The 14,745-nt window shown below is 37.4% G+C and overlaps 1 protein-coding gene across 1 annotated transcript in view; it reads right to left on the minus strand.

The window, feature by feature from the left end:
• Positions 1–20: 20 nt before the first annotated feature.
• The window catches only part of SLC22A16 (solute carrier family 22 member 16), a 30,953-nt gene continuing 16,228 nt past the window's right edge, over positions 21–14,745 (minus strand). Inside the window, exons 2-8 of the mRNA XM_061366820.1 lie at positions 13,596–14,072; positions 10,681–10,798; positions 8,259–8,808; positions 6,276–6,403; positions 5,894–6,003; positions 5,261–5,360; positions 21–272 (exon numbers count right to left, since the gene is read on the minus strand). Coding sequence (XP_061222804.1) covers positions 66–272; positions 5,261–5,360; positions 5,894–6,003; positions 6,276–6,403; positions 8,259–8,808; positions 10,681–10,798; positions 13,596–14,072 — 1,690 coding nt within the window. The 3' untranslated portion in view covers positions 21–65. The remainder of the gene's footprint in view (positions 273–5,260; positions 5,361–5,893; positions 6,004–6,275; positions 6,404–8,258; positions 8,809–10,680; positions 10,799–13,595; positions 14,073–14,745) is intronic.

A 14,745-nucleotide genomic window follows, 5' to 3' on the forward strand; every position in this document is an offset into this window, starting at 1 on the left:
AAAACATCTTATAAATTAGCTACTGATTAAAATTGGGAACAGCCATTTTGCTGTTGCTTTATTTCTCAGTGCTGACTGTTTTCTTGACCAAACATCTCTATCTTTTCTAATGGCGCACCACTGTGTGCTGGAGGAGTCTTTTCTGAACAGCTTTTCTTGTTTCTTCCCATTTCTGTAGCTTCCACCAAAGTATTAGTCAATGGTTTTCCCAGTGTTTCTGGAAGCATTATTGTTAATATTCCACTCAGAAGAGCCATGATCCCAACAAGCAACTAGAAGAAATAAACAGTAGCTGTAAAGGTAGAAATGTCTTTCAAATTATGCATATCTTCAGTCTCGCTTGAGAGTATGTTTAAATTAAGCACAAAGAGCTGTAATTTAAAGCAAAGACTAAGTCTTAAATGTTGGCTGTGTAAAAGATCTGCCTTTTTGTTGCATAAATGAAAGATTATGCAGCGGAACTAATGAAGAGCAAGTGAAGTGTTTTGTTCGCAAGAGATCAATACAGCACAAGGAGGAATCATTTTGAGAAAACAATAAATATATCTTAATCTGGTATTTCTACTATCAGGTATGTATTTAAGAACTGATTCTAGGATTTCATACATTTATTTTTACATGCATGTTCACAGAGGTACAATTTCCCTGCCACCTGTAATCTCAATCCATACTCCAGCTCCTGAACCTGTTCCTCCTGTACCTGTGTGTGTGTTCCTCCTTCACACAGCCAGATCAGAATTCTTCAGTATGGCTTGTTTGCCTGATGTTGCACAAAAGTGTATATCTCTGCTCTGGAGAGCTCTTCAGGAGATAATGAGCTAGCTCTCAACAGGAACATTTTGCTAAAATCAGTTTCAAGGAGCTGTTAAGGGTGCAGGCATTAACTGAAATTTGCAGTGGGATCACATCTTGGATTTGTCCATGGTATACACTGCTCCATAACGACAGCTTACTTCAGCATGAGTGGTGCAAGGATCAGGATTTTGTGGGGTAGATACAGAAGCACACACATGCTCTGGGAGTATCTTTCCCTTAATTTCTGTGACTTGTTCAATGAGAACAATGCCCACTTTCCTCCTCTGAATACAGAACAACATTAAAACTCTGACATTCTTCCTACATTAGGTTATAAATGACCCAAATCTCTCTTGATAGAAAAACTTCTGCACAGCACATCAGGCTTGGCCTCAGTGTTTTTCCATTTTATGACTGTGCAATTTGATGCTGTATTATCCTTGTCTTGCCCTATGATGACTCTCAGGTCTGTCCTGTCTGTTTAATACTTTCCAAGTGTGAGAGAGAACATTTGGAATCACTATGCCTCTGTCTCAACACACAGCTTGAGACAAGAACTGGCCAGCTATCATCTGCAGTTAAGCCAGACTTATCTCTTTAAGTCAGAAAGGTGCTCTAAAATAGAAATTCTCCATTGTAGCCTTGAGCTGTGCTATTTTCATGCACATGCAGCATGCTGCTTTTGCTTCCCCTCCCCTCTGACAGAAGAGGACAACTTATCTTAAGCAGAAGCAGAACCTTTCAAAAATCAGAAGCCACGCTGTTGCATACTGTCATCTATTAAAATATAGAGGCTGACAAAATACAAAAGTAAGCAAAATACTGTCAAATACTACAAACTGCAGTGGAAATGAAATAGTCATGCTTTTACCATGAAAAATAAACTTTAAAAAATCCTAGCAGTAATACGACCATTGGAAGTGGCAATGACTGGCAAACTGAAGGAAATCCTTGTAGACATAGATATGTGGCAGGAGCGATCTTTAAAACTTAATTCCAAAATATTAAGGTCTCACCTCTGAGTGTCAAAACTCTTCTCCACTATCAAAATGTGATTTTCTGTCATGGTAAGACATCAAAATGTGATTTTCTGACATGGTAAGACATGGTTAGACCTCATAGCAGCCTTCCAGTATCTGAAGGGGGCATATATGGATGCTGGGGATGGACTCTTCATTAGGGACTGTAGTGGTAGGACAAGGGGTAATGGGTTAAAACTTAAACAGGGGAAGTTTAGATTGGATATAAGGAGGAAATTCTTTCCTGTTAGGGTGATGAGGCACTGGAATAGGTTGTCCAGGGAGGTTGTGAATGCTCCATCCCTGGCAGTGTTCACGGCCACGTTGGATGAGGCCTTGGGTAATATGGTTTAGAGCGAGGTGTCCCTGCCCATGGCAGGGGGGTTGGAAGTTGATGATCTTAAGGTCCTTTCCAACCCTAACTATTCTATGACTCTATGATTCTAAGACAGGATAAATTGACACATGGCAGCTATTCCACAGTAACCTTTCTTCTAGACATCCTTTAGGTTGCTATAAGTTTATATTTGAGGATATTAAGGGCTGTAAAGGATATTGAAGCCTATGGACACTCATACATTTGGAGTTTATGAGAACAGAATCACTACTGATTTCCAACTGAACATGGTTAAAGCAACCCTGTGTGCTTCAAGTATGTGTGTCTTCTCTGTTTTGGTTAGTCTTTTAGACACTTTGCATTCTTTTCACATTTTCCTTCCTCATGAACCTACCTCTTATTTCCCTGTGAACCCCCACTATTCGGTAAGTGTATACACCACCAGCTTTCCTGCCTTTTCATCTCAGCTATCTTAACTCTAACTTCATCACGTGTTAGTTTTCTTTTTTTTTTTTTTCCAATGGGAAAACTACTGCATGCTGACTAATTCAGTGTATTTTCCTTCTCCCTCCCCCTACAAAGCATCTTCCAAACTTTCCTACAAAAAAGAGCCTATAAAACAATGAAGTCACACTATAGGAATGAAAGAACTTCTCAAATGTCATCTACCTTTTCAGGGTCAGTAATCACACTTACCAATGAAGTTACTCACATTTAGTCAAAACAAGTCTGCAGTCTTATCTTGGCATACTTCTTCACGAGGCATCTGACATAATTTAGCCCTTTGCTTGCTCATAAAAAATGTGTATATTTTGTATTTATGTCCTATTTTACATACATAATTTAGCATCACAAAATGTCCTTTTGATATAATCAGTGAATTAAATGCTTATGGATTAAGATATTGCACAAAGCATTTAAGTATATTTAAGTCCCATTGAAGTTAATTTGATAGAAGTACCTGCTTAAATTCATTGCTTTTTCAGGGTCTTAATTTGAAATCTGACTTTCTGCTTAGTCAAATTCTCAGAGTATTCCCAGCATTTCAGTACAGCCAGCAGCTTCTAACAGCTGCCATGAAAAACTTCAAAATAAGGTTTACCACCGTTTTTCTTATGTCCTCCCTACGTGGAGCAATAGTTTTAACTTCACAGTGGTCTAAGATCAGGATTTAATACATTTAGTCTAGAGCAAAGATAATTTTAATTAAATATCCCTACAAAATAATACTTTTACTTTGGAGAACAAATGATTATTCTAGTCTGCTGCTCATATTTATATCCACATCTGATGGCTCTGAACTAATCTAGATATGATCTTATCTACAAAATTCCTATTTCAACATAAAAAGGTTAAATTTTGTCCTGAAAATCAAAGACAAAGGATTTGCATTCATTTACTTTACTGACCTCAGCAGAGATCTTTTTAATTTATAATTTATAGCTTATCTGAGAGAAAAATCAAGCCTTTTAAAAGGCTACTGTAACATAATTCTTAACAGCTTAGAAGCAGAAATAGGCTATACATAGAGCAGTTGCTTTACTGTAAGTTTGCTAGAAAGTTGTCACATGAAAAACATACTTGGCAAATTACTCTAGATTTATAGACATTCAGATGAGATGCTTGCATTATTCACAGGTGGCATAACTGTACATGAGACAGACTCAAACAAATGGCAGTAGTAACTGCTTGACAATGTGTGGTGTATACAACAGAACAACACAATGTATATCAGTTTACTTACAAATGTATTCCATTTGATTTCATTTCCATTCCAAAACACTTAAGTAACCTGAGACTTGCCACACTATGCTCCAACTCAAGGCAAGCCTATTTAATAAACTGAAAAAAGTTTTATAATAGGAGTTAATAATGAAAACATACTCACTGTGAACTATTACACAACTCTACAAATACTCTGATACTTTTTGTACACTGAGAATTGTTCATAGCTGAAATAATCCTCTGTTTATACTGCCATTTGCACTGCTCTCCAGCATGTTCGAGCATTTCCCCGTCTGTGGTTTAACTGCAGTGCTGCTGCACAGATAAAGCTTATCTCAGCCAGTAAAGGCAAAACAGAAAAAGAATGCTCTCCCATGACCACTCTGTTGTGCAAATGTTTCTTTGTCTTTCCTGGGATGATATCTTGGCTGGTATGGGAGCTTGAGGGAATAAATTAATTTGTGGTCTCCTTCATCCTCTTAATTTTAATCCAAAACAACTGAAAGTAATTAGTTTAAATAATGGAACAAGTTCCCAAGAATTATGTGAAACCAATCTCTAGCATCTGTAATTGAAGATTTTATAGTTGCAAAATCAAAGGAATACAGTTCCACTTTTTCAGGAAATTCCAAACTGGTAAACAAAATTAGAGTAAGATTAAAGACACATCCCGTTACATTTTCACCTTCTGATATGAGACAAAACCTAATGGTAGCATGACCTGGAGCTTAATGTGCTTAATGAATCTAAGGTTCTGTTGCTTGTCAAAGTCACCATGAACCTCATCAACGTACAATTTGTTTCTCTTTTTCTATCTCACGAATTGTTTTGTTCAGTTCTTGTAAATGAAAAACACAAAAAGGAAGCTTTGGGTCAGCTGTGAAGACCAAGTATAGTAAGCGTAAGATACTCTTGATCTTTTGGAAGGCTATTGCAAGGATGCAATGAAAAAACAGCCACCCATGGTGAATTCCAGAATGGAAGAACCGTGCCTTTGAAAAAAGGTGACAATAAATCAGGAGCAAGGTCAAGAAGTTCTAGGCCTGCAAAGTAAATAACTACAGACTAAGATGCTTCCCAAATGTTATATAGTAGATGAAGTATATTTTTATGGAAAGTATTTTTAGCAATTTTATACTAGGATTCAGTGCATAAGTATTTTTATGTCTTCCATTTCAACAGATTTCAGTGACTCAAAGTTTCCCTTTTGCTTTAGCTGCATATTTTTAACAATATGAAGTTACTAATCTTTGAGACTTAAAATTTCTAACGGGAATGGTTCACTCCATTTCCTTTTCAAGATACAAGTTCAGCTTTTGGTTCCTGAAATTTTCAGGATGCATTTTCAAAACCAGAAATGTTCACCATTGAAATAAATACTTACAAGTGGCATGAAAATCCAGACACTTCTCAGATATACACAGAAAGGAGCAACCACACTTCCTACACGACACATCATGCTTCCACTTCCAACAGCAAGTGATCTATACATAAAACAAAAACTTTGATAAAAATTCTGGCAGATAAAGGAAACAATTAGAAATGCACAGCCACTTAAAACATCAGTAAAATGTCCATGTGTCTTTAAGCAATTACACCAGGAAGCTATTGCTACACTGATGTAAATTTATATTGTAGCAAAATTCAGCTGCTTCTATAATTAAGATTAAAACCAGAATTATCATTCAGCATCCACCACAGGACTACGTAAGAAACCAGGACTTCTAAGAAAGGCATAAATAATGTTTAGAAACTACTAAGTATTCTTCTAGTTCCCACTGAGTATTCTTCTACTTCTGCAATGAAATCAATGCACATGGAATGAAAACTGAGTCAAAATTTATGGTACAGCTGACCCCTAGACATCTCTGAAGCAGCCAAGGAACTCATCCCATCCCAAATCTTTCAGACCACTGCTACTGATGCCAAGAGCTGCTTGATCTAGCAGAAGAGCATAACAATGGAAAAGAAGTAAAAGCAAAGTAATAAGAAATACATAACTGGCAAAAGTTCTTACCTTACAATTGTTGGGTATAGTTCTGCCGTGTAGAGATATATAAGGCCAAATGCCACACCTATTGAAAATTTTCCAGCCATATTTGCCAAGATAATTAATATATTGAATTCCTATTGAAAGAGAGCACAATTAAGTAAATCACCAGGAAGTAACACTGTCCCAAACTTCATTTAAATCCTTCAAAAGTTGTGATCCTTCTTTAAACAAGCAATAATAGTGAAGCCTGCACTGAAAATACAAAATTCTGTCTTAGACTGATAGCTGCAATTTAAAAACCACCTTTAATCAGCTACATGATTCAGAAAGAGCAGCTGCATCTACAGACAAGAGCCTTTAAAATCGATTTTGACTATAGGAACACTTTCAACAATACATGACTAACCTGAGGTATGAACATAATTAAAACACAGATCAGTGCACTTAAAATAAGGAACGGAATGAGTGTGTTTCTCCTTCCCAGTTTGTCCATCCCAATGCAAGCAATGACATAGCAAGGCAACTCCACAGCACCTGTCAGTATGAAATTATTTTAAGTCATGATTACACACATTCATGTTGTAACTCTAACTTCCTCTTTATGAGGATTAGTTTAATCTAGAGGGTAATAAATAACTGAAATCTAGAGATAAGCAGTGTGTTGGGCTAGTTCATTTGTTAACAGAAATGGCAGCAGAAGGCAGAAAACATGGCCTAAAATACAGCAGGAGGGGATACAGGACAAAGGAAATGGGTTTCACAATGCAGACCAGCCCTGTTTCTCTTTCGGGTGGAAAATTACACAAAACAGCAAGGCCATGACCCTGGCACTTGTGACTGAAAGCTCTCTATTTGCTGCTCTTCTGCACATCAACAGCTTACGTACCCCCACAAAGAATACTGCCAGTGTTGCACTGACACACCTCTCAGGATTTGCCAGCTTCCACCTGGACATAGAGCTGAAGGCACAGCTGCATCCCCCAGCTTCAGCCCAGAATCACCCCAACGTATAAGTCAAGCAAGGTCTCTCCAAGTCCAGTTTTTGAGTCCGTTAAAAAGAGGGCAGTTGCTTACAATATCCCACTCAGATCATCTCTTCCTAATGTCTCTTTCCAGAGAAAAACTTCTGCAGGTCTAATGGAACTGGGGTTTCTTTAAAAGAACAGGCTACAACTGTTCACTAACCATGTGTAAACATGATTTGCACCTAGACAAATTATACTGAACCTAAGCCAGTTCAGACATGTCTTAAACTCAACTTGCTTGTGAAGAATGCTATTATCTCCTATGTAAAGTCAAGGAAGAATGTAAGATACAGCCCTGAACGAATATGTTGCATCCCTTCACTAAGCACATGTAGTATGTCAATACATCTGTAATAGCGTGAGACTATTTTGATCTTGTGTTGGTAAAAGCAGGTTGCAATTATTCTGTGTTTGTTAGTCTGCTAAAATATTTTTGGAAGAGGTAGATACAGTGATTTACACACTGTACCCCACCATGACAGTTTACTTATCTGTGCAATACTAGCATCCTCTCTTCAACGTATCAGTCTATGAATATGCTATCATACATGACAACACAAACTGAATTCAGGAGAGACCAGTCCTTCTGTATGTCTATGTATATGAAGAGTCGTGTTCACTCTACTGATGTGAATTCACTCTACTGAGTTGCATAAAGCAAAGCACATGATTCAGCTCTTCACTGGCTCAGAGCTGCGTGCCTGATCTAGAAGTCAATGGAATATTTCCACTGATCTTAACAAGCTTTGGGTCAGGCCTTTGATGCACTGAGCTGCCTTTATAAACAACTTACGTCCCAGAGGAAGACTATAGCCAGACTGTAATTAAAATTAAAAGAATACTACTTCAACTAAATTAAAAATACACTTTTGTGAAAAATAAAGTTACTCTTGTTTCTGAGAATTATGAAACTATTTTCTACACAGACACAAAATATCATGATTATAAGTGATTAGAATGATATTTTTTCTGTAATTTTCCTAGTTTGTGCCCTTAACAGAGCCACCTAAATTCTGTGTTGCTGGACTGCCTCCCTTGGTGTTTGTGTAGATCTGCTATATGCTTGCAGGGCAAAGAGGAGACAAGAAGAATACAGTTTTACAAGCAAAGATAGATGGAGAAGAATTCTGTACACCAAAAATTTAAAATTCTCCCTTTTTTTTTTTTTTCCCCAGATACAGTAAGATTTGGAGTGAATGGCATTTCTGTTCTAGTCGACTTTCTGAAGAGTTAGCAAGAAACTTTTTGAAGAGGGTTCATAATTGAATGAAAACAGTTTTAAAATTGGCTGTTAAATCTATAGACATTTCTAAATGTTATGTTCTAGTTCTGTCATAAACAGAATAAGGTACAAAAATATTTACCTATCAGAAAGAGATTTAAATATTCATTGCCTCCTAGACTGACAGAACTGAGGGAGAAGACATAGTACCCCAAGCTCCCAGTGAACCAGATCAGCCAGACTGTGATGGTCCTTCTTGCAATGTGCCAGTTACAAAACAGGTCTAAGATGTTGTGCTTCTTTGTTGAGGATGTGTCACTGTCACCCATTCTGCCACTCACTAGATCATCTTGCTGGACAGAGTAGAGTTCAGAAACTTTGCAGGGAGTGCTTACTTTATTCCATCTTGCCATTATATGAATTACTTTTTGCGCATCTTCGTATCTTTCCTTTGACAGGAGCCAAAAAGGTGTTTCTGGGAGCATCCAGCAGCACAAGATAAAGGGAAGAGTTGCTATGGAGAGAAATATCTGATAGACCCACCAGGTCCGAACCAAAAATCCCACGAGTGCCACAACCATAATTCCCATAGCAAAAAAAGCATGGACATGCATAGAAGCCCAGGTTCGTGCTTTAATGCCAACAAATTCAGTCACATAAACAAAAGCCACAACCAGATAGCCACTTGAAACCTAGGGGTTTGGGGTGGGAGAGAGAAACAAAAACAGTAGTGAGGTTTGTATCTACTTTCTTTGTACATCAGCAGTAAAAACAAACAGCTAACAGTCTTCCACATTCGTGTACACTTAATTGTCACTGCACTGGCATGTCCCACACTGACAGAAAAAACCCTGCAAACAAATCAGATGGAGAAAAAGTTCACTCAGAGCTTCAGAATGCCCAGGCACTGTATTTAAAAATGTGATTTTTGTATGCTTCTCTGTAGTGGGGGAGAGTCAGCAAGAAACACCTGAAAAAGAGCCTAATCTGCTGGTGTCACTAAGCCCCTCACCTCCAAATATCACGTCCTTTCAGGACATAACAAACTGGATGCTGGGGAAAAGTGAGGTCCTGTGAACTAATTGCCATTTCTGAAAATCCTAACCTTGGCTTTTAAGTAGACTATTAATAATCTGTACATCAAGGAACTGCAAATTTACTGAGAATTACCTTCCAGACCCTTGTAAATTCTCATTAAATCGAAGTTTGACAATTTTGGAAGAGAATCTCATATGGTTATAGGTTCTTATATGTTATCTAGTGAATGCAATTACTGGCATATTCTGCATTATAGTATTTCTTCACTGAATATATATATTATTGAATATATATTTCAATTTCTCTAGCAACAGTCAAACTCTTGGTATCTCAAAACATTTCAACACACAGCTAGAAAATCTAGACCAGAAAATATTCCAGTATATTGTTTAGATTAATCAATTTTCTGATTAAAAATATTCCAGTTAATAATTTCTGATTCTCAGACTACTGAACCTGGCAGGAAAGCTGCGCTGATCTTAGTGGCATGGGGCTAGAGCTTTAGACCTCCATCTCACAGGTCAGTCACAGTGGGCAGTTAAAACCTACAGAATTGGTCTAGTCAGAGCTTTTTGCTTTTCTAAATGACCACAGCCTCTAGCACTAACAGCCAAAGGAGTCAGAAGAGGAATTCCTGATGATCTCACTGTTTGAGGCTCAAATGCCCATGCAGTTTTTCCTGCTAGGAAATCCTTCTGAGCTCTTATCAGGAAAAAGGTGCCCCAGATGCCAGTGCTGTCTTGCCTAATGTACTGTCAGCAGGAACAAAATAAATTATGTGATTATTTTCAAATTTCTAACCTACTTTAAATAAGTTGCATCATTTTTCTTGTGATAGCATTCTAATTTCTTTATGCATCATATAATGGAAGACTACAAACACACTTTTGGATGTAAAATAGCAACTCAAAATTGGTTACTATGTAAAAATATTGAATATTGGATACTGGATATATATCATACACATATATAAAATTATGTGTGTCATTATGCACAAACACATATACTGGAATAATCGTAAGTACAGTATAGACATCTAGGTGTTTAACAAGTCTACCTATGTATTTAGTATTTCAGGTGTAGCTTAAAACACCAAAGAGATACATGGAAGAAAAAATGTGCATTTCTCCTCCATCACTCAAAACAGTAGAGATAAAAATCATAGTTATAGATTCGTTATCTTAAGAAAAATATACTCCAATTCTAACAATAAGGAGAAACGCAATGGCAGCCACAATGTGGAAATCAAAGTTTGCTGCTCACACTTGGTATTTAATTACCAGTCCAGCAGAGGTTGGGACGGAGGAAGGACCAAACACTGCTTCATACAGACGCTTTCTATTAATTCAAAGAGGTAAAGTGCTGTGGTCCAAGAACATTCAGACTCTCCCTGCTCTGCTGAAATAAGTGCAACAGAGGGGACTTTAGAACAATGAAGTAGGCAGGTAATAACATAAAGGGAGGTTCTCCTGAGAAGGGGTAGGAAATGACAAGTAGAAAGAACCAGGATGAACATCCTTTCTTACCATAGCAAGGAGGAAGCGCACAATCACAAAACTGTAGTAGTCAAATGTGAAGGCCACTGCAATGCCAAATACAAATTGACCAGTACTTGTGAACCATATAACACGCTGTCTTCCCAGTCTGCAAATCACAGCAGTAACAAAATTATGAATAACCATGAACATTCCATTAAAATACGACAACAAAAAAGGAGTTGTATTTTTCTGCAACTCCAGAAAGCCTATCTGGAAGTGACCCTGAAAATACTGTAATTAATACTTTCACTCACCACAAAAACATTAGTTTAGTTACCTGTATTAATTTTTCAGTACTTTCAACCTTCAAGAAAAAGGAAACTCCTACGGACAGAACTTCCATTCCACAATTCTTAGCTAGAAGCAACGCGCAGAAGTGAGAATTACTTACTGCTCATCTCCAGTTTCAGGTTTAACTTCTACATAACTAATCTGCAAATGTACTCTGTTATGTATGAGGACAGTAGGTAAGACTAATTTTTTCACATATTTTATATTAAGTAGTATATAGTTAATAATTTCTAACACAATTTAGCTGTGATAACACGACATCTCTTGCCAAGCAACTGATTTGGATCGTAATGAAAGGCTTCTGTAACGTATCTCTGTCCACTTATTTAAAGTTGAATTCCCCCAAAAATGACAATTACATAGTTCCCCTGAATTTTCTGATTGCATCACAGCACAGAAGCATGCATGTACAAATAGAGAAATTCAAGAAGATCAGGAAGATCATTTATTAAAAGCAAAAAAAGTATGTCAAATACATCAACAACATAGTAATTTCCAGTGTAAAAGGAGACATTAAGTAGAAAGAAACTTCTATTTGTTTATCTTCTTCTCATATCTGACAGAGAAAATATACTGAATAGAACCAGTTCCCCCTAAATAAGGGAGCGAATACTAGCAATAAGAAGCTCATCTGAGGAGAAAACGTAGAAATCGGCAGTATATCTACAAGACGCTATTGAGGATTCATTATATTTTATCTACAAATGTTCTGTAATACAAAATGTGTGTAGTACAAAACCCCTTTTTTCCCTGATAATATTCTCTTGGACTCTTATTACCTAGTCCACTGCCAACAGCTTTTCACAGATGTGGATATTGCGTTTTCACAGACAATCTGAAGACTTTCAGGGATGTGGGCTCATTTATCAGTTTTATTTCATGAGTATTTGGTACTGTATTGAAACAAACACTATTTTTCTTCAGTCTTGACCTGGAGTCATGCATGTTTGGCTTGTGATCCCTGCCAGAAGAGATCCCAGTGAATCCTAGCTGACAGAACAATTCTGTTGGGAAATCTGTTAATTGGGAATGGAAGAGACCCATAAACTTACTTCCCACCAGCCAGAATGGTCAGAAAATAATCACTTTCAGCTGTAAAATCTACAGTTGTAAATCTGCAACTCAGAATGTATGTATTATCTTTACTGGCTGTCCACAGCTTGAATTAATGGAAATCAGAACAATATGATCATAACCTTATAAATCACATCTGAATATTAATTAATGAAGCTATGAATGATTTAAAGGGATCCAGAGCAAATGTTGGCACTATATTCTGGTTTTGTATTAAACACAGTTTTACAAAGCCTTGGATCGGAAAGCACGATTGAGCCCATGTGTTCTGAAAGCCAAATTAAAAAAAGGCTCATCTTTACTTTTACATTGCCATGTTGTAACTATCCCACCATAGCATTGTGCTAATGAAGGAAATCAGAAATTTACATGCCTAGTCTCCTTTTTCCTCTTAAACTGTTGACTGCAGGATAAAACATCACCCTTCACCTGACAGAGCTGTTAGTCAACAAGCTCCTCTATAGAAAGAGATAAATAACACTAAACAAGCCTTCAAAGCAAAACACAGGTACATAAACTGCCTGAGACAAAACCAAATACAACATAGGTTGGGTGTTTGATATGGATTGAGGGGCATAGCTGGGTATTCTTCTCAGGTAGGAATGTGTGTTCTTGTGTTGAGAGAGAAAACCAAGAGAAGCAGGATACAGATGTACAAACCGAATCTCTAATGCTTCTGAGACCAGCTCTGATGCTGGATCTCAGTGCGTGATCTGAGATAACATCCAGGGAGGAAGTGCTGGAGGGTGGAGGGCTGAAAGACAGCAACAGCCTCAGTACTGTGAGAAAGAGACTGCTCAGGTTGAGTCCCGCCATGGACTGGCTCTCCTCTTACTCAACCAGAACTCTGTATGTGCTGGTAAGTAAGTGAAACTACAGCTCAGCTCACTGACAACCATTTTTCCTCCCATCTGGAGTAACCTCCAAGAGACTAAAGTTTAACTATTCAGGGAAAAACTATATTTGGACAGCAAGGAAAAATACTGTATGGGTATTTATTTTAAGAACATGGGGCCTGATCAAACCCTGAAAGCCTTTTCATCAGCCCCACAGAGCTCTATTCATGACGTACATTAAGAAATTTGTGATTTTGAAATACACTATTTTTAATCTTCCAGTAGCCCTTTGGCTGTTTATAATATCCAGAAGTAAAAAATTACGTTTCCATAAGGAATCGCTCCTCAAGGAAAATGAAATGAAAACCTACTCCCAGGTTTTACTGTTGCTATTACTACTAACTATTGCTATTCCCGTTAAACAAAGAGCCTAAAATGCTAGCTGCACAGAGCAATGGCCTAGAACAATTGATGATATGAAGTGGGGGAAAAAAATCTAAAAGTAGATGATTTGCAAATACATTTTAAAATCATATCAGAAAAGAAATTAAGTTAAACATAACTGTGAATAAAACAATATCCAAAACTCCTGAATTAGGAGTACATAATTATGAATACACGATGAATGAGAACAACAAACAGGCAGATATATGTGAAGCTACTGCAATCTGAAGGTACAGTTTTCAGAGGATGGCAATTTACCTGTCAGCAATGTCACCAAAAATCACTGCTCCAAACAAGACTCCAAGCATGAATGTAGGCTGGATTAATTTTGCAAGCCATTCTCGGTCACAGACCAGATCCCACTGTGTAACAACAGTGCTCTTCCACTTCGTATCATCATAGAGAAATCCATCAGAACAAGAAAATATGGACTTGTTGCCTTCGTATTCATACGTCAGATCCAAACTGACTTCTCGTTTGGACCTGCTGCACTGATCAAGTTCCCAAATTTCTCCATTTTCCAGGTGGACTACAACGTAATTTTCTGCTGATGCCCATAGTGTCCAGATGTCCTCTATACTTGATTCAGAGGAGTTGTGGAAAAGAATACTACTCACATTTCCAGGGATCCCACATACAAATTTAGGAGTAACAGCCATGAACACAGATGCTAAGTAATGGATGCCACATGACATAGCTTGAAAGACAGTTGCAAAATAAACACATGCTTGAAATCTGTAAAGGGAAAGAAAAAAGTTTACCAAAGAAAAGCCCTCTATACATGAAAAAAGAATAAATCAACAGAATTATTTTGCTAGGATCAGTAAATGGAGACATCATTCAAGTGTCTAGTATTTTGTTACATAGTGCTGCTTCAGTATTACCTAAGCCCTGCAAGAGACCAAAGATGAGATCCACAGTAATCTGTTGCCAGAATATAGTATTACTTTTAGTCATGTGTTTAGCCATACACAGAGAAGACCATTTAAAAAGAAACAATTTTGAATTTAAGCACTTAATTTGAAGCAACCTTCTACCCTCTCAATTCTGTATAGTATATTCCCTCAAAATAAGGCCTTAGATTACTTGATTGGTTAGAAAAACCACAGGTTCTGAGGGATGGAGGTATGTGCATCAAATAAAACAAACCAAACACATTATGCACTTCATTTCACCTAATTTACCCATATAAGTGTGTTCCGTCTATCTTCCATCTCCCTATTTTGTCTCCAAAAGGCAAAGAGAGAATGCATGTAGATACACGCAGAGGAAGATAGAATCTGAACAGCATGAAATGTTTGGTACCAAAACATAGCTGTAAACTGGGTTGGGTTTTGGCTTAAACAGGGTGTGCAGTTCACCATTAAAGATTGTATCATAAAGCAAATGTGGTAAAAGAATGTTTTAT

The sequence above is a fragment of the Neopsephotus bourkii genome, unplaced genomic scaffold (genome assembly GCF_033783945.1).
Source record: "Neopsephotus bourkii isolate Nb327-2 ecotype Australia unplaced genomic scaffold, CSIRO-AGI_Nbou_v1 NB_1358, whole genome shotgun sequence".
In the NCBI taxonomy this organism is placed as follows: domain Eukaryota; kingdom Metazoa; phylum Chordata; class Aves; order Psittaciformes; family Psittacidae; genus Neopsephotus; species Neopsephotus bourkii.